The following is a 23,441-nucleotide window of genomic DNA, read 5'->3' as shown; positions in this document are numbered from 1 at the left end:
GGACACTCCTTTTTTTGCGGGTACACACATTTTATTTCAGGAGCACACGGACACGGCAGAGTGCTAGGATACAAACTCTGCATGCAGTGGCCAAATTACGCGGCACGGCGGTGCCACCATCGGTCAATCGAGAGTACAGCATTACGTTACTGCCGGAGGCATTACTCGGGTAAAACAGTGAGCTTAATTAACTGTCATATTGCAACACTATCTGCCCATGTGCTGACAGAGGCTGCACGTAGACCAATAGATACTCCTGTAGTCTAGATGCATGCGAGGCGACGTCGGTGCTTACGTGCTCTACCGAGCCCAGCGCAAATGCCTTTACCAAGTACTAGTACTGGTACTCCCTCCGTCCGAAAATACTTGTCATCAAAATGGATAAATAGAGATGTATCTAAAACTAAAATACGTCTAGATGCATCTTCTTTTATCCATTTTGATGACAAGTATTTCCGGACGGAGGGAGTACTAATTAAACAACTGCACCATGAAAAAGTAACCAAACAACTGAATGAATAGGCAGACGTAACGTAACTAAACGACTGAAGCAGCTCGTAATCCATTTGCTCTGTGCTACTTGTGCACATAATACATTTGCTTTGTGCTACTTGTGCACTGCAATCTGCATGCTTGGTCGCCGGTAGGCAGACTGTAACCTGCATCTTGCTTTAGGCCGTCGATAGGCGGACTGTTTCCTTGTCCAACACTGCATTGCCCAACAAGAAACATGCGTCATCAATCGCAATGCCAGTGTGACGCACTAGCCAGTTTCATCATCAACAGACTCTGCCTCAACCGTAAGCTTTGTTTACAATAAACTATTTCAAAGTATATGTTGGGCACAAAGATGTAAGCAAGATTTGCTTCGCCGCGAAGACATGGTAGTCTTCACATAGGCACCAATTCACATTCCACTGCCAACAGGTCGGTAGAGGTGTTCATACCAGCACAAGAGAGGGGAAATGGCTTCATAAACTCATATCGAGCTGATTCCCAACCAGCACATAAACCACTACCTCAGCACGGAATTTAGTCCAGCCCAAATCCCAGTAAATGGACAGAATGATCTCACTGCACCAAGGCCGTGACGCAGAATCTTCCAGTTCTACTCAAGTGTAACCAATTGGATGACAGTTCCAAAATGCTCTAGAAGATAACAAGCCATGTTACAAGGCCAAGACTTGAGATTTGAGATCGATTCCGTTGAATATGAATGTCCCATTCAGCGGCACAAACTGCTTGGTCACCAGCTGGAGAAGGGGTGTGGATACAGCACGATTAGTAAGGAACACGCGGGCACACACAAGATACTACCAACATGCTCCTGGTTGATAAATTTCAGCAAAGAAAGGATACCCTACCTTGATTACTTCCTGGGAGGCCACTCCGCCAATAAAGGCACCGACAGGGTGAATCTCTGCACCCGCAAACCGGCACACTTCAGTAACCAGGTCTTCAGACAAGGATGCTCCCTTCAAACCCATGTCACTCAGCACCGAGACAGCAGCCGCCTTCAGCCTAGGAACATCCTCAACAATTTCACTAGTGGACCCAATGCTTTATCAGTATTATAAAAACAGGATCAACATTAAAAGCACGATATCATAATTATCACCATAAGTGAATGCGCATTTTTTTCATGTACCTGTCGAATATTCCAGGTAATCTGCTATAGCTGGCAGCAAGCCGGTCAACAGCACGTAGCAGAACATAGAAGTTCATTGCGTAGCTGCATCAATAAAATTGCTTGTTATTAGAGAAGCTAACTGATTTAGAAAATACAAAAGGAATGCAAATAAACCAGAGGCTAACAACTCCAACATAAAGTCACACACAATTCAAAGCGCATGATCATGAGACATATACCCATGTGTGCACAAAACTTGCAATGCATTTTGCAATATGGCGTGCTGAAAGAACATTTACTTTTAACAAGAAATAAACTCATGCCGCTACGCTAGATAAACACAAGGTCCGCGTATTACAGTAGCTCCACAAAAAAATACTTTATTGCCTTGAAAAAAATGCTAATTCTACAGCATTATGAATTGGCTAGTTCTAGATTGACATATTATTTGTCAAAAAGATAACTAACAATGTTACAGAAATGGAGTAATAAATAGCATGGAATGTGGAACATGTATAATAATTTCCTGTGTTTATTACATATGAAGAGATGAAACGGGGACATAAGAGTAATAGATGCTGACCAACTGTCTTCGTCGGCGAAGTACTTTTGAACTTCAGATAGGACTGGAGAGCTAAACTCCTCCTCCATACTGCGGTATCTACAGACCTAGAGAACAGAAACCACTCAACAATGAGCACATATAGTTAACGCAAAAGACACGAGGGGAAAGAGCAGATTCTTCTGCCAAAGAAACCATATTGAAATATCATCACAAAAAGTCCCCCACATATGCAGTAAGCTGCAAATTTATTATTAAAAACTTACATGATCACTCAAATAAGCAAAACTGAAAGAGCGTGACTTGGGTGTTTAGGCGAAGCCTCACGGATCCGAATAGGCTGGACAGATTTTTCGTCTACATGTACAGCTACAAAACGGGATTACCTCTGTTCACCTGGTGCATATGAGCCCAGGCTCAGAAATGGATATTGGCATTTGAGTTGGCTAATATGTAAGTGCAGATGACAGGTTGTATTGTCTCTTCCGAAATGAAAAACTATCCTTACAAGGCTAGCCTCGAAGTCATCTCACTAAGATTTCCCTTTATTAGGTGGACACGAGCACATCCGCTGTCAGGTGGCTCAAAGAAACCCGAAAGAATTAGCAGAATTTCAGAAAAACAACTTTCATACTTGAGCTACAAAGAATTGCATACCAGCAAACTCTAAAAATTTGCAAACCAACATTTAAGATAAAACCAGTAGCAAGCAATATCAAGATAAATAACAGAGCCCCATAAGAATGGTTGGCTTTTTGAGCATCTTCTACAACATTCATGTATTTAGTATGCACCAATCTAAACTGATTAAAACTTGCCGACAGTCAGCACTTGCAACAAGAAATTTAAATCAGAAGAGTTGCATTGCCAATAAAAGACTTAAATGTCTTGTGCATTTTACTCTCAAATGAGTGAGCAGTAATTGACACATCATTTGCATGGAAAATAAATTAAAATAAGGTTTATCCATCACCAAACTGAATTATCTATCACAATCATACGGGAATCATGCAATAAGATATACTGATAGCAATCACTAAAAAGAAGTTGCGAATATATATGCCCCTGAAGAAAGCATCTTACTTTGAGTTTTCTAGTGTTTTTGCAAAATGTTTTGATATATGCTCTTGAAATAGATTCAGGATCTCTACCAATTCGCTTCAAAATACTCTTCACACGATGCTCCATGGCAAGACAATCGGATTCAGCTTTAGCTTGGTAAATCTTTTGTAGGCTTACATAATACCTGCATTGGTCAGAAAGCAAATACTTAATAAAATTCATGCAATAAAAGAAACAGTCATGCCAACAAACTTGAACCTGAGGGATGATAGTGTCGCAAGAAACTGACTCGGTAAGTGATGTCATATCAGGTATTGTTCCCTCGAGAGGTAGCTCACCATTGCCCTCATTTGGGATAAATTCCTGTAAAATGGAAAGAAGGCAATGCAACTTAAGAAATGGAAACCATGGTAAGAAAGAGAAATGAAAGATGCGTGAAATGATTCAGCAGGTAACAGTAGTATGTGAATAGTTCATCACTTCACATTCAATTTTTTAAACAGCTCCCCACATTTCACGCATATAGGCTTATTGCTCTACTAAATGAGTCCTCTCAGTATAACACAACTCATACATGGCTTTAGCTTGGCTTTACCCAATAAAAAACAAGTTATAAACTACCTGTCATCTGATGCTTACACTTCACACACACACACACACAAAAAAAACAGTTCTCTGAACTCTTACAGTTCACACACACACACACACACACAAAAACAGTTCTCTGAACTTGTGTCAACAACATCAAGGAGTATCAAGAACGGCTGCTATTTCATATAACAGAGTATTAAAGTAGCACGGCCTATCATATCTACTATGCTGCAAATCATAATGAAGATACCTTCAAAGCAGACACTAAAACCCAAAAATCTGAAGAAGAAGAATTGACTTCAGAGGAGTTATCATCAATTATCTGACGGATTTCATTACCTAGCAGAAACGGTCATGGGTCAGAATTTTCAATTCTGCATAGCTGTGTTTCCTGTATCAAATAAATAACAGAACACACATCATCCGGAAATAATACTATTCAGAGTAAATCATGAAGACAGTTTTTTTTCCAACAATTAATGTAATAAATCATTTCAGATGGCACATGACTAACATTATTTAAGTGACATCTAGCGTGCTACCATCAGATGGGTACTGACAGGATAGAGAACAGCCAAGTGAGTCGGTGTTCATATACAGTTGACACCCACGCCTTTGTACGGACAGGATAGAGAACAGCAAGTGAGTCGGTATTCATATACAGTTCAAACTGACAAGAAACACCAGGTGACAATATTGTTAATTTTTACAGGACAGTCAGATAGTACTCAAATACACTGTAACAAAGCAGGTTACCTTCGACCAACCATCTCAAATCACTAATACCAAGCAATCACACAATATCTAGAACAAAGCCTGAAGCAGATAAGTTCTTATTCTTCAAAAGAAACCGATGTGGGCACATCTCCCACTGCTTTGCTTTAAGAAGGCCTGAAGTAGATAACTAGGTAAATCCACAAACCATTTCATGTTATGATTAAGTAATTATGTGACACTGTTAAAGTATAGTTTTGTATAGGAATGTTATCACCTACCGAATATTTTGTGACTTGGTTAGGATGTCCCTTGGTCTCCAAGGCTTGTAACCCTATACAATGTTAATACGATGGCGCCCCTAGGTGTGGTATTTTGGCCTAAACACAATCGTTTACTTGATATTAGTTTCCAAACCATGATCCTCCCTTCAATCTCCACCACGCCGCCGGCATATCCATCGCGTCAGGGACCAACCCTTCCTTCGCCACCCCTACCCTCCCCGCCACGATCAACTCCACCACCAGCGCACTCATCTCCGCCCCCCATGCCCGATTCTGCCTCACCAGCGGCGAATGTGGCTAGTGTCCCACCCACGTGCCTATCACCCTCGACCTCCACACCTCCAACTTCTCAAAGTGGCGGATGTTGATCCGTGTTCTCCTTGACAAGTATGACCTTCCCCACATCAACACCACCGCCGTCGAGGCCGACCAAACCCTAAATTGGACTCACAAGGACTACATCATTTGGTCATGGCTCTATAGCTCCATCTCCGATGAGATCCTCGACATCATCATGGTTGAGGACCAGACGGCTCAAGAGGCGTGGATGCTCATCACCAACCTCTTCCTCAACAACCAGATGACATGTGTCGTCTACCTCGAGGGGGAATTTCGCGGGCTTGTGCAAGGTTACCTCTCTGTCACCGCGTACTGCCACCGCCTCAAGGCTCTCTCGGGATGCCCTCGGCTACGTCCGCACTCTCGTCTCGGATCAGACGCTCGTCCTCAACTATCTATGCGGCCTCAACCCTACATCACCACCATCGTCACAATGCAAAACCCGCTCCCGTCCTTCGCGCATGTGCACTCCCTCCTCACCTTACGTGAGAACCAGCTCACCAACTCCAAGGCGGTGGGAAACCAAACCACTCTCTACGGCGGCGCCCCCTCCTACGACTCCGGCAACTCCAGCAACAACCGCGTCCTGAAGCGTGGCGACGGGAACCGGAGCGGCAACAACTACGGCGGTGGTCACCATGGTGGCAACCGCAACGGCGGCAGTAATTGGCGCAAGAAGAACGCCGACAGCAGCTCCAACGGAGGAAGTTCCGACGGCAACCGAAACAGCAGCGGCGATGACAACACCTGCCGCGGCGCTCCTATGGTCGGTTGATGGGTGTGTTTCAACCCATACACGGGCCAAGCCCAGGAGCCTCAGGCGCCCCCAGCGATGCGACTTGGCCTGCTTGGCCCACGGCCCCGGCGATGCCCCCTGTGCCTAGGCGTTCACCTCGCTCGCCCCTCTGCATGGTCAAGCCTTTGGCACCAACCAGCCATTGACTCCTAGCTACAATGGCGCCTCGACTTGGAACTGCTCCACGCTCATGGCGGCCCTGAACAATGTGGCCACTCCATCAACCGTCGATGAGTGGGTCATGGACAACGGAGCCACTTCACACATGGCCTCCTACCCCGGTATATGCTCCACAATTTTGTTCCCGCCTCTCCCTCCTTCCTTCATCATGGCCATCAGTTCCACGCTGCCCATCTCTCATACTGGCCATGCATCCATATCTACTTCCGCTCCACTCTCTTACTTAACAAAGTTTTACTTGTTCCTCATATTGTTAGAAATCTTCTTTCTATTCATCGTTTCACTCTTCATAACCTTTGTTCAATAAAGTTTGACCCTTTTGGTTTTTCTGTCAAGGACCTTCACACCAAGGTTGTGATCCTTCGCCGCAATAGTTATGGAGATCTCTACGTCTTCGGTCATCAATCATCACGCCCATATACTCCTCACCACCACCACCACCGAATTTTGGCATCGTCGGTTAGGTTAACCAGGTCGTGACGCTACGTGACAACTACAAGCAGTCATTTATTCCAAGTAATAAAGCAGCCTCGCATGTTTGCCACACTTGTCAACTTGGTAAACACATGCGCTTGTCTTTTGCTGGGTCAACTTCAAAAAGTGTCAAACCGTTTCAATGAGTGCATTGTGATCTTATGAGCGCCACACGCATTGGAGGTGGTGATGATAATATCATCCACGTACAAGAGCTTGTAGGCAAGGTCTTGGCCACGCTTGTATATGAACAAGGAGACATCCGATTTTGATGCAACAAAACCGAGGTTGTGTGCTAAGAGGGCAAACCGATGGTACCATGTGTGTGGCGCTTGCTTAAGCCCATAGAGCGACTTGTGCAGGCGGCATAGTCGGGGCACCAAACGTCGACAAAACCAGGCGACTACTGAGAGTCGACCTCCTCGTCAAGATTGCCATGTAGGAAGGCATTCTTGACGTCGAGCTGGTGGATCAGCCATGCCCGCGAGACCGCGAGGCTGAAGATGATGCATATCGTGGCCGGCTTAACGCCATGACTGAACGTCACGTTGAAATTGATGCCCGGCTGTTGAGAATAGCCGCGCACCACCCACCTAGCCTTGTAGCCAGCAAGGCTGCCATCGAAGTGGAATTTGTGCTTGAAGATCCAGTTCCATGAAACAACATGAGCACAAGGAGGACGTGGAACAAGTAACCATGTCCCGTCGGTAACAAGGGCCTGAAACTCATCGTGCATGGCATGGTGCCAGTATGGGTCATTCAGAGCACCCCGGTGTGTTTTAGGAATAGAGGGAGTGGAATGGGAGGCCATTAGGTTCAAATGATCGACGGGCTAGAAGAGGCCTTTTTTGCAGAAGTGGCCATGGTCCGAGTATTAGAGGGAGAGGGTGGCCGATGAATAACGACTGGTGGCAATGGTTCACTTGAACTGAAAGGAGGGGAGTTCGGTGTTGTAGGCGAGACGGGGGTGATTGGCAATCCTGGAGGGGTCGAAGGACCGGGAGAAGGAATGGGATACGATGGGGCAGAGTGAGGCCCAACAAGGTTGTGTGGCGTCTGCGGTGACGACGCGAGCGAAGGCAAGGGCCGCCATGCATAGCGGGTGGCGGATGCCTATGCATAACAGGCAGAGTGGGTGCTAGCAGGTCTTGCGTTGCAGCGAGGTCGATGAGGAAATCGAGCGCGGCGAGGGTGTTAGGTGGCCGGTCAAGTGAGTGTGAGAAGGGAAACATGGTTTTGTCAAAGACGACATGGCGGGAGATGATGACCTGGCGTGTTTCAGGATCAAGGCAACGGTATCCTTTGTGGTTACTAGGGTAGCTAAGAAAACGCAAGCAAAAGAGCGAGGTGCGATTTATGTTTGGCGATGGCGGATTAGTTTGTGTAGCATAAGCAGCGAAAGACATGTAGGGCACCGTAGTTGGGCAGGGTGTTGTATAGACGAATGTAGGGCATGGCAAACTCGATTGGTTGGGAGGGACGGATGTTGACGAGGTGAGTGGTTGTTGCCAAGGCTTCGACACAATACGAGGGTGGCAGGGATGACTGAAAGAGAAGTGTGTGTGTGTGTGTGTGTGTGTGTGTGTGTGTGTGACGTTAAGTGTGCGGATGGCTCGTTCGGGCTTGCTGTTCTACGCGGAGGTGTATGGGCATGAAAGGCGAAATCGAATGCCATGGGAGGTGAAGAAAGAAGTGATCATGGAGTTGAGAAACTCGGTCACGTTATCGGCCGGCATGGCGACAACGACGCGTTTGTGTACGAGCGTAGGCAGCGGCGACGGATCTTCAACATAAAGGAAACGTCCACATGTAGTGGGAAATGTTAGAGTTATATTGATGTTGGCCTTTGGCCTTTTGTATTCTAGCCTCTTGGCATTCTCTTGTACATGTATATATGATGCCTTCGGCCTCCTAGTAATATCAAGTTGCATATTTCCCTAACATGGTATTAGAGCTCTAGGTTTTTTTTCGCACAAGCAACTGGTGCTTTCCATCCATCTCGCGCTCGTCGTTGCTTTCGGCGTCGCTCACCCCTTCCCTGTGGCCCGTCTCGATCCAGTTGCTGCCAGGGGACTCCCGATCTGCCCCGATTCCTTCGTTCGGCTGCTCCTATCCCGTAAAGGCCCGCTGCAGCCGCGTGATGATTTGGCCATCCGTCCTGCAGGTCTTCGCTTGATGCCGCCTAGTCTCCGACTGGACCTGCTACCCCCTGCCGGATCGAGCCGCCCTGCCTCTCCATCTGATCCCCGGCATCTCTTCCGCTCGCCAAGTGCGTGGACTGCATTGGTCTCGGGTGACCAATCTGCGTGCGTACCTCCACGCCCGTGACTGAGATCGATCAGCTTGATTTGGGCTGCTGGTGGGCCGCCGTGAGGCCGTGATTGGCCTATCCTGTTCGGCTTACTTCTTTCGGTTGTCGACTGAGAGTTGTGCTGCTTGTCCCTAAAAAAAGAAAAGAAAAGAAGAGAAAAAAATGCTCTCGTGTGGACTGGTCTTTTGCCCTTCCTATTCGGTGATTTTCGATGGTGTTCCCTATATTGACCCCGTCTCGCACATACATCGTCGATCGGTACTTGGTGCTCGTCCATCTGTGACGTTGTCACCTATGGCGTCTTCTGCTGGTTGTGTTGGTCGCTCTTCGTCGACTTCTATCGCGGCTTCCGCATGCGGCGGTGACCGCTCTACATCGACTCGTCTCGCGGCTTCCGCTCGCGGCGGTGACCGCTCTTCGTCGACTCGTCTCGCGGCTTCCGCGTGTGGCGGTGACTGCTCTTCGTCGACTCCTATCGCGGTTTTCGCATGCGGCGGTGACCGCTCTACGTCGACTCGTCTCGCGGCTTCGGCGCGCGGCGGTGACCGCTCTACATCGACTCCTATCGCGGCTTCCGTGCACGGCGGTGATTGCTCTGCGTCGACTCTCGCCGCTTCCGCGCACGACGGTGATCGCTCCATGTCGGCTCCCCCAGTGGCTTCCACATACAGCTCTACCTCGACCACTTCCGCCATGTCCCTGTCTCCTCGTGAGATTGCGCAGTTGCAGTCTCTGCTTGCTACTTGGGATTCTTCACCGACAAGTTCTGCAGGTTCTGTGACTGACTCTTCTGGCACTGAGAAACCACCTTCTACTCATTCAGGTACATCCCCATGGATTCTTGATACTGGAGCATCTTTTCATATGACCTATGATTCTTCCACTTTGACCTCTGTTCGACCTGTTGAGTATCTTGTTCGTGTTCTTACGGCTGATGGCACTCCCCTCCCTGTAGCTAGTCGAGGCACTCTTAGCACTTCTTCATTTCATGTTCCCTCTGTCGCTCATGTTCCTCGACTTACCATGCAGCTCATATCTGGTGGTCAGATTGTTGACTCTAATTGTAGGGTCATCCTCGACTTTGATTTGTGTTCCGTCCAGGATCGTCGCACGGGCGCTCTACTTTGTGCTGGCCCTCGACGCTCTGATGGTCTCTGGGAGCTTGACTGGCTACGTCTTCCTTCCGCTGCCCCCGCTGCCAGTCTCGTAGCCCCAGTTGCTGCATCTACCAGCTCTTTTCAGCAGTGGCATCATCGTCTTGGCCATTTATGTGGTTCTCGCCTCTCGTCTTTGGTTCATCGCGGTGTTCTGGGGTCTGTCTCCAGTAACGCTTCGTTGGATTGTCTGGGTTGTAGGCTAGGTAAGCAGATTCAGCTACCCTATCCTCACAGTGAGTCGGTGTCGGAGCGCCCTTTTGACCTCGTTCACTCTGATGTTTGGGGTCCGGCTCCCTTTGCTTCAAAAGGGGGTCACCACTACTATATTATCTTTATAGATGATTTTTCGCGGTACACTTGGATCTATTTCATGTCTTGTTGTCATGGTTCAAACCCAGTTTTCCACCCCTATTCGTGTTTTTCGCGCAGATTCAGCTGGTGAGTATATCTCCCATGCGCTGCGAGGATTCCTTGCTGAGCAAGGTACTCTTCCTCAGTTCTCTTGCCCTGGTGCTCATGCTCAGAATGGTGTGGCTGAGCGCAAGCATCGTCACCTTCTTGAGACAGCGCGTGCAATGATGATCGCCGCCTCTCTTCCGCCTCACTTCTGGGCTGAGGCTGTTACCACTTCCACGTATCTTATTAACATTCAGCCATCTGCTGCTCTACAGGGTGGCATTCCTCTCGAGTGTCTTTCTAGTCGCTCTCCTGATTATTCGGCGCTTCGCTTGTTTGGTTGTGTTTGCTATGTTTTACTTGCCCCTCGTGAACGCACCAAACTGACCGCTCAGTCCGTTGAGTGTGTATTTCTCGGATACAGTGATGAGCATAAGGGCTATCGGTGTTGGGATCCCATCGGTCGTCGGATGCGTATTTCTCGGGATGTGACCTTTGATGAGTCTCGTCCCTTCTACCTGCGTCCATCCTCCCCGACCTTTTCCACAGAGGATATCTCTTTTCTTACGTTTCCGGATACACCTCCCTCTGTGCCCAGTATTCCTACTCCTCGTCCCGTGGTTCCAGATTCGACACCTTCCTCTCCCATGATTTCTTCTCCTCCCTCGTCACATGACTCTTCACCTTCATCATCAATACCTTCACCTTCTCCACCTTCATCACCGATACCTTCCCCTTCTCCACCTTCAACGATACATTCCCCGTCTCCGTCTTCAGTGATTCCACCTCTTCCCTCCTTTCCTTTTCATTATACTCGACGTCCACGTATTGTGGATGAGTCTACTGATGTGCCCTCTACTTCTGGTGTGTCGTCTTCCTCCTCTCAGCCGACTTATGGTCTTCGTTCTCGTCCTTGTCCGCCCCCTGACCGATATTCTCCTTTTCGCTATGGTCTTTCGACTGTTCTTGAGCCGACTTCTTATCGAGATGCTATTGTGCATCCTGAATGGCAGTTTGCGATGGCAAAGGAGATTGCTGCTCTTGAGCGCACCGGCACGTGGGATCTGGTTTCTCTTCCTCCTGGTGTTTGTCCCATCACTTGTAAGTGGGTCTATAAGATAAAGACCCGCTCTGATGGTTCTCTTGAGCGTTATAAAGCTCGCCTTGTGGCTCGTGGCTTTCAGCAAGAGCATGGTCACGATTATGATGAGACTTTTGCTCCCGTGGCCCATATGACCACTGTCCGTACACTTCTTGCCGTGGCCTCTGTTCGCCATTGGTCTGTGTCTCAGCTTGATGTGAAGAATGCCTTTCTAAATGGTGAGTTGCGTGAGGAGGTTTATATGCAGCCGCCACCTGGGTATTTTGTTCCTGATGGCATGGTTTGTCGTCTTCGCCGCTCTCTTTATGGCCTTAAGCAAGCCCCCCGTGCTTGGTTTGAGCGCTTCGCCTCTGTGGTGACTGCCGCTGGTTTTTTGCCCAGTGCTCATGATCCAGCGTTGTTTGTCCACCTTTCTGCTCGTGGTAGGACTCTTCTTCTTCTATATGTTGATGACATGATCATCACTGGCGACGATTCTGAGTACATTGCCTTTGTCAAGGCCCGCCTCAGTGAGCAGTTCCTTATGTCTGATCTTGGTCCTCTTCGTTACTTTCTTGGGATTGAGGTTTCATCCACCTCTGATGGCTTTTATATTTCCCAAGAAAAGTATATCCAAGATCTTCTTACTCGTGCGGCTCTTAGTGATGAGCGCACTGTTGAGACTCCCATGGAGCTCAATCTTCACCTTCGTGCTTCTGATGGGGAGCCCTTGTCCAATCCAACGCGTTATCGTCATCTTGTTGGGAGTCTTGTCTATCTTGCTGTCACATGTCCGGATATCTCGTATCCTGTCCATATTCTGAGTCAGTTTGTTTCTGCTCCCACTTCAGTTCACTATAGTCACCTTCTTCGTGTTCTACGCTATCTTCGTGGCACGATCTCTCGTCGTCTCTTTTTCCCCCGTTCCAGCTCGTTACAGCCCCGGGCCTATTCGGATGCTACGTGGGCTAGTGATCCTTCGGACCGTATTTCACTTTCTGCTTACTGTGTTTTTCTTGGTGGTTCTCTTATTGCCTGGAAGACGAAGAAACAAACTGCAGTTTCTCGTTCGAGTGCAGAGGCCGAGTTGCGAGCTATGGCTCTTCTGACGACAGAGGTGACTTGGTTACGATGGTTACTGGAGGATTTTGGTGTTTCTGTTACTACACCTACCACCCTCTTGTCAGACAGTACAGGTGCTATCAGTATTGCGCGGGACCCGGTAAAGCATGAGCTTACCAAGCATATCGGTGTTGATGCCTTTTATGTGCGCGCTGCTATGCAGGATCATGTTATTGGTCTTCAGCATGTGCCTTCCGAGTTACAGCTAGCAGACTTCTTCACGAAGGCCCAGACTAGAGCGCAGCATGGATTTCACCTCTCCAAACTCAGTGTTGTAGATCCACCATGAGTTTGAGGGGGGGTGTTAAGAGTTATATTGATGTTGGCCTTTGGCCTTTTGTATTCTAGCCTCTTGGCATTCTCTTGTACATGTATATATGATGCCTTTGGCCTCCTAGTAATATCAAGTTGCATATTTCCCTAACAGGAAAATCATCAACAATAATGAGATAATATTTTAAATCGAGGTTACTTAAGATAAGAGAAGTCCAAAGATCACAATGCACTAATTTAAACGTTTAACACTTTTTGATGTAGACCTAGCAAAAGGCAATCACACATGTTTACCAAGTTGACAAGCATGGTAAACATGTGAGGCTACTTTATTACATTACATGGAATAAAAGACTGCTTATGTAGTTGTGACATAGTGTCACGACCCGGGTGACCTAACCAACGATGCCAAAGGTCGGTGGAGGTGGTGGTGAGGAGCCCATGGGCGTGGTGATTGATGATCGAAGATGGGAAGATGTAGAGATCTGCATGACTATTGCAGTGAAGGATCACGGCCTTGGTGCGAAGGTCCTTAACAGAAAAGCCAAAGGGGTCAAACTCTATTGAACAATATAGTGGAACGATGAAAAGAAAGATGATTTTTGCCAATACAAGGAACAAGAAAAACTTTGTTAAGAAAGAGAGTGCGAGCGGAAGTAGGTATGGATGCATGGCCGATATGAGAGATGGGCGGCATGGAACCTACCCACAGTGACAAGGGAGAAAGGAAAGGCAGGAACAAGATTGTGGAGCATACCGAGGTCAGAAGCCATGTGTGCAGTGGCTCCGCGGTCATGGCCCACTCACCGACAGTTGATGGAGTGGTTGCGTTGCTTAGGGCTGCCATGAGAGCAGAGCAATCCCAAGTCGAGGCGCCATTGTAGCCGGGAGTCGGTGGCGGGTTGGTGCCAAGGGCTTGACCATACAGAGGAGCGAGCGAGGTGAACGCCTGGGCAGGGGGCATCGCCAGCGCCGGGGACCAAGCAGGCCGACCCCGCTCTTGGGTCGCATCGTCGGGGGCACCTGAGGTTGCTTGGCCTGGCCCGTGTATGGGTTGAAACACACCCATGGACCGACCGTATGAGAAGCTCCACATTAGGTGTTGCCATCATCATCGCCATTCCGGTTGCCTCCAGAACTTCCTCCGCCGGAGCTGGTTGCTGCCAGCATTCTTCTTGCACCAGTTACCGCCGCCGTTGCGGTTGTCACCATGGTGACCACCATCGTAGTTGTTGTAACTCCGGTTCCCGTCACCGTGGTCCAAGCCGCGGTTGTTGCTAGAGTTGCCGGAGCCATGGGAGGGGGCGCAGCCATAGAGAGCGGTTTGGTTTCTGTGGAGTTGGCGAGCTGGGTCTCACGCAAGGTGAGGGAGCGCGTATGCGCGAAGGACAGGAGCGGGTTTTGCATGGTGACGATGGTGGTGATGTCAGAGAAGCGAGTGTTGGGGCCGTGGAGACAGTTGAGGACGAGCGTTTGATCCGAGACGAGAGTGCCGGCGTCCCCGAGGGCGTCCAAAGAGCCTTGAGGCGGTGGCAGTGCACGGTGACAAGGAGCTCACCTTGCAAAAGGCCGCAAAATTCCGCCTCGAGTTAGACGACACGTGTCATCTGGTTGTCAAGGAAGAGATTGGTGATGAGCGTCCATGCCTCTTGAGTCGTCTGGTCCTCCGCCATGATGATGTCGAGGATCTCATCGAAGATGCAGCCATAGAGCCATGATTTGACAATGTAGTCCTCATGAGTCCAATCTGGGGTGCGGCCAGCGTCAACGGTGGTGGTGTTGACGTGGGGAAGGAGGCATACTTGCAGAGGAGAATACGGATCAACATTCACGACTTTGAGAAGTTGGAGGTGTGGAGGTCGAGGGTGACTAGCACGTGGGTGCAAACGCTAGCCACGTTCACCGCCGGTGAGGCAGAAGCGGGCATAGGGACGGAGATGAGAGCGCGGATGGTGGAGTTGATCGTGGCGGGGAGGGTATGGGTGGCAAGGGAAGGGCTGGTCCCTGGTGCGGTGGACATGGCGATGGTGTGGTGGAGATCGAATGGAGAGTCATGGTTTGGAAATTGATAACAAGTAAACGATTGTGTTTAGGCCAAAACGCCACACCTAGGGCGCCAACCAATATGTTAAAATTATATAGGGTTACAAGCCTTGGAGACCAAGGGAGATCCTAACCGAATCACAACAATATTCAGTCGGTGATAACATTCCTATACAGATCAACCATACACAAGTATACTTTAACACAACCGACAGGCTGGAAGAGGCCTATACCATTACTAATCCGAATGCAAACTGTATGTAAATGCTTAGTATGAACAGGTTGTGGGGGCACATAGGTCACACTAATTATATATGTAGACCACAGTTCGGTAGCGTCACAGTGCTTCAAGTAGTTTTGTCATATGGTACTAAGAAAAGTAAGCTGTGAATCATGTTAAAGTTACATTCACGAAAGCAATTATATAAATCAACTCACTAATTCCTGGAGTTACCGAGACTTTGTATGAAGATTCTACTGCTTCTTTGTAATTGTCTTCATCTACGTTAAGCATATGGGCTCGAATTAGGTCCTGCCAAAAACAGTAGCTTTTGTCAATAATCAGAAACTCCTAGAAATATTTTCAATTGTTCGGCCAGCAAAACAAAACAAAAAACATGTACCTTAAATTCCCTTTTCTCTTGCCTGGTCGAAGGTAACTGCCCATCATGCGCATCTGCCCATTTTTCTGCAAGCCCCACAAGGATAACAATGTATGGAGTATGCTTGTGCACAACAGCATCCTTGTCGCATATATCAATTGACTTTGCAAATCTGAAAGCCAATAGCAAGTCGGCAGCAAATATTTCGTTGAGAATGAAATAATTATCATGCAACTTGTTCTGTGAACAATCAAGATATGAATACATTCTTACTGCTTGAGTTCAGTCCAGGGATTGTGCAATCGTAAATCATCCAAGAAGTGGTCTGGTTTTGATTCTATAACACAGTGCTCCTATAATAACAAATCACAAGGAAAAAGGTCAACTTTCTCAAAATGATTTGGCCCAGGACTCTCCCAAGATGGTTAGACTCCCAGAGCATAATTAACTACCAAACAACGTTAACAAGTCATACAAACTAAGGCTCATGTATGAAGTAGTCCTGCTTAAGTACCTTGATGCTGACCCTGACAAGGCCAGTTAAACCATATGAACGCGCAGCAACCAAAACAATATTTGCGCTTCCGCAGATACTATCTAATTTCAATAAAGAACTCTCAGGAAGCTGCAGTAGTGAAAACTTTGGTATTAGTGAGTTAGTTTGAGAGTGGAACACTGCATATAGAGTTTTGCTAGAAATTGGCTAAAAGACTTCAACGGCAAACTAGGAAACTCTTCTTCCATCTACATTCACAAAAGTACAGGAGAAGTAAACTGAAAACAGGTTTGCCACTAACAACAACATATCAAACATTTGAATCATCAGTCTATTCAATAAATAATCAATTGCAAACACGGCCAAATATGTAGTATGTGGATCACAACATATATTTTCTTATGCACACAGCAGTTAGTAGATCCTTAAGGGAACATTAAGAGAAATGTTAATTTAATGCTAACTCAGAAGCCTGCATTTATTTATTTATTTATTTTGCATTGGGCATAGTGCAATGAAATTTTGGCGCAAATGAAAATTCCAGTAACTATATGGGTCGGGAGATTTACTAGTAACAATTTTCTTGAGACCACTATGTTATGAGAAGTTTACTCACATATTTGCATAAGTAGATAAAGTGTCATGCCAATTCGCCTTAAGCGGTCACTTTAAGTCTTATCTGACAGACTGACACTGGATTATGGTAACATATTGCATATAACTAGATAAAGTGTCATGCCAATTCACCTTAAGCGGACACTTATCTGACACTGGAATATGGTAACCCTGTTTGGTCGAACAGCTTCCAAATATATATTTGGTTGTTTGACCAACTTTTTTTTCTTAATCAAGTTGCAAATAAATGTAGCATTGCTTTCCAAACATGTGAGATTCAATGTGAGAGGATAAATATATTTATTTATCTAACTTCAATTTATTTCCTCAAAAAACAAAAGACTTGTTGCAACTTTTACCATGGCAGGTTGAAAACACTGCTTAACATCTGTGGTCACAGGCTCAAATCATCTAATTCTCTAATATGAAATAGGCATTTCAGGTAGTCACCCACCATGATCCATATATTTCCCAGCTTAAAAATGCTTTACTATTAAATATACAAAAGTATTCACTTCTTTCCCACCGTACAACTATTTGTAATAGAAAATAAGCTACATAGGTTATTCAGTTATATACATCTCATGCATAACCCTGACCATACAAACCGTCTAATCTACAATCCAAGATTTTCATCACTTCAATTTTTTGGCTTAAAAAAAACACAAGTGTTCATTCAGCTAAAACTATACAGAAAGCATCAGCAAATGAATCGCTGTGTTTGCAGCTTATGTTAAGAGTATATCAAAACACATACCTGTGTAGCAATGACAACAGTGAACTGGGAAAAGAAGGAAGGATTTGTATCTATCATTGTCGCTGGAGACTCCTCGACATATTTGGCTTTCACAGCATCATTGAGCTCTTGTAAGAAAGAACAGATAGATTTTGCTCTTGAATGACCCAAGCACTCTTCATCCACTGAACAGAAATACAGAGCACTCAGTAAATATGAATTCTACTCCCTCCGTTCCTAAATATTTGTCTTTCTAGAGATTTCAACAAGTGACTACATACGAAGCAAAATGAGTGAATCTACACTCTAAAATATGTCTATATACATCCGTATGTGGTAGTCCATTTGAAATCTCTAAAAAGACAAATATTTAGGAACGGAGGGAGTATCACTTTTATGGAAATGAATTTAAGGAACAGAAGGAACAGCATCGCATATTCGCATTACACAAAAAATTGTTTCCCAGGTCCGACGGTTCGACTTTGGAGCCATCAACAACAGTAACACTCCCTATTCCTCCAAGCACAAGGTTCTTCAGCGCTTCAGTTCCGGTAGGGCCACAGTTAAGCAAGCATATGCTAGCCTTCTCAAGTGCAGCCTGTCCTTGATCACCCCATATCCTGTACTTCATATTTACAAGACCATGTAGCTTTCAATATACGTACATGTTCGTTCATCATAAGCTTTTGTAGGGAGAAACTTGAGCAGATAATAATGAACATCTATTGTAAGACATTATTGAGAAAAAGTGAAGGGCAGAAGGCCATACAATATAATGTGGGTCATATTAAATCTATCAACTAAATACAACAACAACAACAACAAAGCCTTTAGTCCCAAACAAGTTGGGGTAGGCTAAAAGGGCAACCTGGTGCATGTAGCTCCCGCTTGCGCAGGGTCCAGGGAAGGGTCCGACCACTTTGGGTCTATAGTACGCAGCCTTTCCCTACATTTCTGTAAGAGGCTGTTTTCAGGACTTGAACCCATGACCTCATGGTCACAAGGCAGCAGCTTTACCACTGCGCCAAGGCTCCCCTTCAAATCTATCAACTAAATACTGTCATGAATTATGGTTTTGGTTTGCACTGATGAGCACCAAAGATTTGTATCAGTAAATGTTGTTGCTATCCTGATGTCATGGATAATTAGGTTTGGATAAGCTGAATTGCTGGTTCCAAATAGCTCGATTTCAAAATTCCGTGCAGATTAAACAAGGGGGCAGGTTAGAACTAACAGTTGTGATGTGCTGACAATGTTCAGACTAACAGTTTAACACCTTAGCTTTGCCTGCAACTGGGTCACAAGCAATTGCCAGGATGCAGTTCAAAAGAGCTACAAATGTAGTGGACAGTCAACATGTTATTGTACTAGCATATGCACAGGAACTCGAACCACCCATGTAAGCACGACTCATCTGAAGTAGCAGCCAAACACTCGCTCCAATCAGAACCCAAGCAGCGCTTCCAAAATCCGGAACAGCAACAGCCACCCCGTCTGCAATGCAAGGCCCGCGGCCTTCGAATCTAGAAGCAGGGCACCCGCTTCCCTCGGGCAGCTCAGGCCGCCCGCTGGCCGAATCACAGCGGAAGCATAAAACCCTAGACCACACACCGCCCCTACGGAAACCGGGCCCGAGAGGAGAGCATAATTCCGCCAGTCACGCGGAGATGCGGCCGAGGGTGGGGAGGAGGGCGCCGACGCGTTACCTGAGCTGGCGATCGTACTTGGTCTTGGGCTCGGCGGTGGCGACGGCTGCGGCGGCCATGGCTGCGGAGGCCATGGCTGCGGAGGCGGAGGTGGAGGCGGAGGCGGAGTCTCTTCACTGTGTGGGTGTGGTGGTTTCCGCCTCGCCTCGCCTCGCCGCCTCCTCTCCGGCGCCGCCGTGGAATAAAGCGAGGAGCGGAGGTGGAAGTGCGGAGCCAGGAGGAGAAGGGCATTTATTCGCTTTCCGTACTGTTGCGTCGGACCAGCTAGAAGTTCTCCGCAAAGCCCATCCTGGCCCAATTTCTAATTCTCCTACTAGGCTTGTGTCGGCCTGGCCCAGAAGGCTAACAGGAAGGCCCGATTCGAGCTTACATCACTCATCATCATCACAGCAGCATGTTCTTCCTTCTCAAAAAAAAAAGCAGCATGTTCTTAAAAAAAAATCAAACAGCAACAAAGTCAGCGTGGGCTTCCTTTTTTTGCGGGAACACTTGTATTACTCAAATGACAATGTCCTTACAATCATCAAGGGAAATACCCAAGACTTCCTCTCGCCCAGACCCTAGTCAAGTCATAGTTCGCCCCTCAACTCGAGCAAAGCTAGCTAAACTATCACTAGCTTTGTTTTGGGCACGGGTACATAAGTAATAGAAGATATCAAGGATACTGCCATACTTGAATCAGATTCAATTGCAACAGGAAAATTAGACCTTTGTATGGCAAGTGATAATCCTTCCATGATCCCACATAGCTCAGCTTCTAGTGGATCTCTGCAAGAAAATAATGATCTATATGCCGAGAAGATGATCTTGCCCTCATTGTCTCGAAGAATCATACCAGCACCAGCATCATCGCTTGCTACAAACGAGCCATCAGCATTCAATTTGATCCAGCCATTAGCAGGCGGTACCCATCTAGCTTGAGATATTGCTTGTTGTGGTGTGATCGCCGCCCCAACATGCTGATCAAAAGATATATATCCCTCTCCTTTCGTTGGATCCATCTCCGAATTTAACTTGATGTCAATTAATTCATCCAGATATCTCCTCAAAAAACTCACCAAGGACTCCATGAGCAGCGCTGGCTTGTGATGTACAATTTCATTACGCACATACCAACTCCTCCAGAAGATGAGCAACACTTTAGTACGATCAATGTCACATAACTGGTCGAGCACATGAAGGAGCCATTCCTTACCAGTGTTCACGAAGGAATCCATTGCTGGCAGTTTCCATACCTTAGACATTTCTCTATACAAATCCCTGCCTCGTTGGCACCTTAAGAACGGGTGGAAATTATCTTCTACCTCCGTTCCACACACCAGGCAGCCACTTATCGTTTCCAAACCAATTTTGTTCTTGTTCTTCCATGTTGGGAGGGCATCCGTCGCCATTCGCCAAGCAAAATTACGGATCGTCGGCGGCACATTACTCTTCCAAATAAGTTTCCAGCAGCTTCTCCCCCCAGAGCTCGAAGTACTGCTAGAAGCCAAATTTGCACCATGAACTTCATGAAAAGCAAACTGATAAGCTGACTTGGCTGAAAAAATTCCATTTTTACTCAGCCCCCAAGTGATCACGTCCTCGTCCAACCTAGGAGACGCCCGTATTTTCATTATCTCAATCACATCTGCATTCAAAAAATGCTGCTGCAGTAAATCTACCTTCTAAGACCCATTGGGATTAAGAAGGTCAGAAACAAAATGAATGCGGCATCGGCCCTGTAGGGAAATAGGTTTGTACGAAAACGGCCTTGGTATCCAATTGTCCCTCCAAATCCGGATGCTCCTTCCATTTCCCACCCTCCATATCAACCCTTTTTTCAACAGATCAAGACCATGGCTGATAGCTTGCCAAGATGAGGATGCATTACCTGTGAAAACCGTATCCTCCAACTTGCCATAAGGATAATACTTCGCTTTAAGCACCTGGGCCCACATGCTCTCCGGTTTTGTTAGTAATCGCCATGCTTGACGAGCTAGCAAAGCTTGATTAAACATCCGGAAATCCCGAAAGCCAACACCACCTCTGTCTTTGGGTTGGAGTAGATGATCCCACCCTTTCCAATGCACTTTACGCTTACCATCCGCTAATCCCCAATAAAAATTCCTCACCATTCTTGTAAGGTTGTCACAAACCGAATATGGGAGTTTGAAAACACCCATAATATAAGTAGGTGAGGACTGTGCTACTGATTTGATTAACACCTCGCGGCCCGGTTGAGCTAGCAGACCGTCACCCCACTGGATGAGGCGTTTTCTCAACCTTGCTTGTAGATTTTGGAACTTGCCCTTGGACATACGGCCCTTCGGGGTCGGCAGCCAAGGTATTTTTCCTCAAACACCGAGCTAGTGACATTCAGAGCATCGCGAACTTGAGCCTGAGCTACTTCAGCGTGGGCTTCCTTGTTTGACTAAGGGATCCCCGTCGAAGACCAGGTCACCCAATCCATGAGACATGCCAGCCCATGGAAAACCCATGGCGCATTTGGTCCCTCGCCCGCCACGGGTTTTCCTCCCCGGTCCGCGTCATTTTCACGGGAAACAATCCACGCCTTGGGGGTGGGGGAGAAATCCATTGAGGCGATGGTGCAACGCCTCTCGACCTCCTTTGCTAGCGATCGAGAGCAGCACGTCCACCTCAAATCTTTAGAAGTTGGATAGATGGCAAAGGATGGGACGGAAGAGGGGGGTTGTGGCGGTGTGGCCTGCGGGTGAAGTCCATGGCTCGATTCTTATTCAGGTGCAAATACGACGCGATTCTTATTAGGTGCAAATGGTCCGACATGTAACGGGTGAACTCACCACCACTTCAAATCTTTAAAAGTAGGAAAGATAAAAGGTTTTTCTTGGTTTGCTTAATAGAGTGTGTTGTGAGATGTGGGGCTCAACATACAATCAACACACAGGTTAACCTTAACAAATCGACTTTTTTGTATGCAAGTGTGTGTAAGTGACTAGACAGTTTGTGCATGTGCGGAAGGGTGATATTACCGTCATGCGTCTTCGGATTTGTATGACTTGGCTCTTCCATTTGTTAACATCGATAACTTAGTGTTGGATGCATTATTAGGACCTTTGAGAGAGAGAGAGAGAGAGTTTGAGCCCTCCCCCTCCCCGCCGCTCGCCTCTCCGGCGGCGTCCTCCCTTCCCGCCGCTCGCCACTCCGGCGGCAGCGTCCACCCTCCCCGCAGTCGGCCGCTCCGACTTTGCGCCCCTCCCGTCGCTGGACACCCCGTCCTCGATGCCCACATCTCACCGTGCTTCCCGCTCTGCTTCCCCATGGCTTCCAGCCCACGCTCGGTGCTACCTCTTGAGCACTGCGTTGGTTTTCCCCGAAAAGGAAGGGATGATGCGGCAAAGTAGCGTAAGTATTTCCCTCAATTTTTGAGAACCAAGGTATCAATCCAGTAGGAGGCTACGCGCGAGTCCCACATACCTGCACAAAACAAATAATCCTCGCAACCAACGCGAATAGGGGTTGTCAATCCCTACACGGCCACTTACGAGAGTGAGATCTGATAGATATGATAAGATAATATTTTTGATATTTTTGGGATAAAGATGCAAAGTAAAATAAAGTCAAAGTAAAAAAGCAAAAGGAAATAACTAAGTAGTATGAGATTAATATGATGAAGATAGACCCGGGGGCCATAGGTTTCACTAGTGGCTTCTCTTGAGAGCATAAGTATTCTACGGTGGGTGAACAAATTACTGTTGAGCAATTGACAGAATTGAGCATAGTTATGAGAATATCTAGGTATGATCATGTAGATAGGCATCACGTCCGAGACAAGTAGACCGACTCCGGCCTGCATCTACTACTATTACTCCACTCATCGACCGCTATCCAGCATGCATCTAGAGTATTAAGTTAAAAACAGAGTAACGTCTTAAGCAAGATGACATGATGTAGAGGGATAGACTCATGCAATATGATGAAAACGCCATCTTGTTATCCTCGATGGCAACAATACAATACGTGACTTGCTGCCCCTACTGTCACTGGGAAAGGACATCGCAAGATTGAACCCAAAGCTAAGCACTTCTCCCATTGCAAGAAAGATCAATCTAGTAGGCCAAACCAAACTGATAATTCGAAGAGACTTGCAAAGATAACCAATCATACATAAAAGAATTTAGAGGAGATTCAAATATTGTTCATAGATAAACTTGATCATAAACCCACAATTCATCCGTCTCAACAAACACACCGCAAAAAGAAGATTACATCGAATAGTTCTCCACAAGAGAGGGGGAGAACATTGTATTGAG

At 46.9% G+C, this 23,441-nt stretch overlaps 1 protein-coding gene across 6 annotated transcripts; it reads right to left on the bottom strand.

Moving 5' to 3' along the window:
• Positions 1 to 771: 771 nt before the first annotated feature.
• On the bottom strand, positions 772 to 19,409 carry LOC123105660 (NEDD8-activating enzyme E1 regulatory subunit AXR1). 6 transcript variants are annotated; one of them, XM_044527763.1, is made up of 14 exons: positions 19,171 to 19,409; positions 17,912 to 18,089; positions 17,486 to 17,649; positions 16,132 to 16,242; positions 15,891 to 15,970; positions 15,639 to 15,789; positions 15,454 to 15,547; positions 4,096 to 4,184; positions 3,544 to 3,617; positions 3,276 to 3,438; positions 2,214 to 2,299; positions 1,649 to 1,732; positions 1,365 to 1,560; positions 772 to 1,253 (listed from the first exon to the last, which is right to left on the bottom strand). In XM_044527763.1, exons 1-14 carry the CDS (start codon positions 19,399 to 19,401, stop codon positions 1,170 to 1,172), a joined length of 1,785 nt encoding a protein of 594 aa, XP_044383698.1. In that variant the 5' UTR covers positions 19,402 to 19,409; the 3' UTR covers positions 772 to 1,169. The 6 variants fall into 6 exon arrangements, with proteins under 6 accessions (XP_044383698.1, XP_044383699.1, XP_044383700.1 ...); XM_044527764.1 differs by having other exon boundaries at positions 1,365 to 1,545; XM_044527765.1 differs by having other exon boundaries at positions 1,365 to 1,521.
• Positions 19,410 to 23,441: the final 4,032 nt, after the last annotated feature.

Source organism: Triticum aestivum, chromosome 5A (genome assembly GCF_018294505.1).
Source record: "Triticum aestivum cultivar Chinese Spring chromosome 5A, IWGSC CS RefSeq v2.1, whole genome shotgun sequence".
Classification (NCBI taxonomy): Eukaryota; Viridiplantae; Streptophyta; class Magnoliopsida; order Poales; family Poaceae; genus Triticum; species Triticum aestivum.
Note: the sequence above shows the minus strand (reverse complement) of the source record. Positions and strands in the feature narration are given on the sequence as shown.

Bases quoted from the DNA above. Each gene is read 5' to 3' on its own strand.
- LOC123105660 (XM_044527763.1), bottom strand. From the start codon at position 19,401: ATGCCCTTCTCCTCCTGGCTCCGCACTTCCACCTCCGCTCCTCGCTTT. The intron at 18,090-19,170 runs GTAACGCGTCGG...GTAAATATGAAG, and splicing joins AAGTACGATCGCCAGCTCAG to TACAGGATATGGGGTGATCA. The intron at 1,733-2,213 runs GTCAGCATCTAT...TTATTGATGCAG, and splicing joins TTCGCCGACGAAGACAGTTG to CTACGCAATGAACTTCTATG.